At 47.9% G+C, this 1,387-nt stretch overlaps 1 protein-coding gene across 2 annotated transcripts in view; it reads right to left on the bottom strand.

The window, feature by feature from the left end:
• RCC1 (regulator of chromosome condensation 1) overlaps positions 1-1,387 on the bottom strand; it is a 55,170-nt gene that overhangs the window by 9,274 nt on the left and 44,509 nt on the right. The window contains exon 4 of one of the 2 annotated variants that reach the window (XM_011955514.1): positions 525-606. In XM_011955514.1, coding sequence (XP_011810904.1) covers positions 525-597 — 73 coding nt within the window. In that variant the 5' untranslated portion in view covers positions 598-606. Of the gene's footprint in view, positions 1-492; positions 607-1,387 lie in introns of those variants that run through there. The other variant, XM_011955513.1, reaches the window with a different exon arrangement.

Below are 1,387 nucleotides of genomic sequence, written 5' to 3' on the forward strand. Positions count from 1 at the left end.
CAGGATGGTCTCGATCTCCTGACCTCGTGATCCGCCCGTCTCGGCCTCCCAAAGTGCTGGGATTACAGGCTTGAGCCACCGCGCCCGGCCCAGGCCATTATTTCATCTCATCCTCACACAGCCCAGAGAGGGTGGTGCTGCTCTGGCTGCCTCCATTTTATGAAGCTGATAATCCAAACTGCAGGATTAAGTGACTTGCCCATCAGCTAGAAAGTGGCAGAGCAAGGACTTGAACCCATGTCGTAAAGTCAATGGTCCTAACCATAATGCATCACTGACGGGTGAAGCCCTAGGGTCTAGTTTTCTTTGCCAGTACTGCCTGAGTGCCTTGAGAGGAGTTTCTGCCCACTTTGTGATTCTCAAAGAGTGGGATTCAATGAGCTATGGGAAACATTCCAGCTGGGTGGGGTCCCTGCTCATCCACACCCTTCAGTTTCAAGTGTCAAGAAGGAAGGAGCCCAGTCCTGGGTTCTTAGGGTTTCGAGGGGCCACCTGTACCCACAAAGAGGCCAAGGCCAACTTACCCTTCACCTTCTTGCTTTTGGGGATGGCATCTGCTGGGGGGGACCTTCTTTTAGCTATGCGCTTGGGTGACATCTTCCTGTCCTGAAAAAGTCAAATACTACATATCAGAAATGGCAAACATTTTCCTGGGCCAATTAGACAATATTTATCAAAAACTCTAGAAATAGGTTAAGAGGAATTGCCCAACAATTGCACTTCTCAAAATGTACCCCAAGAATAGAATAATGGATGCACCCAAAGATCAATTACACAAATACTCTCTACTGTATTCTTTATAACATTGTAAAAACAACAAAAACAGAACCACCCAGGGGTTCAATAGTAGTGAACTAGTTAAATATGTGGTATATTCATGATAGAACAGTATGAAGTCATCAAAAGTGATGTTTTCAGAGATCAATCTATTGAATAGAAAGATGTTCCCCACTGCCAAGTAAAGCAGAATAAAAAACAGATGGCCAGGTGCGGTGGCTCACATCTGTAATCCCAACACTGTGGGAGGCCAGAGCGGGCGGATCACCTGAGATCAGGAGTTTGAAACCAGCCTGGCCAACATGGCAAAACCCCATCTCTACTAAAAATACAAAAATTAGCCAGGCGCAGTGATGGGCACCTGTAATCCCAGCTACTCAGGAGGCTGAGGCAGGAGAATTGCTTGAACCCGGGAGCTGGAGGCTGCAGTGAGCCAAGACTGAGTCACTGCACTCCAGCCTGGGCAAGAGCCAGATTCTGTTTCAAGAAAAAAAAAAAGGCTGGGCGCAGTGGTTCACACCTGTAATCCCAGCACTTTGGGAGGCCAAGGTGGGTGGATCACTTGAAGTCAGGAGTTCAAGACCAGCCTGGCCAACATGGTGAAACCCCA

This window comes from Colobus angolensis, unplaced genomic scaffold (assembly GCF_000951035.1).
Source record: "Colobus angolensis palliatus isolate OR3802 unplaced genomic scaffold, Cang.pa_1.0 Scaffold4, whole genome shotgun sequence".
NCBI classification, from domain to species: Eukaryota; Metazoa; Chordata; class Mammalia; order Primates; family Cercopithecidae; genus Colobus; species Colobus angolensis.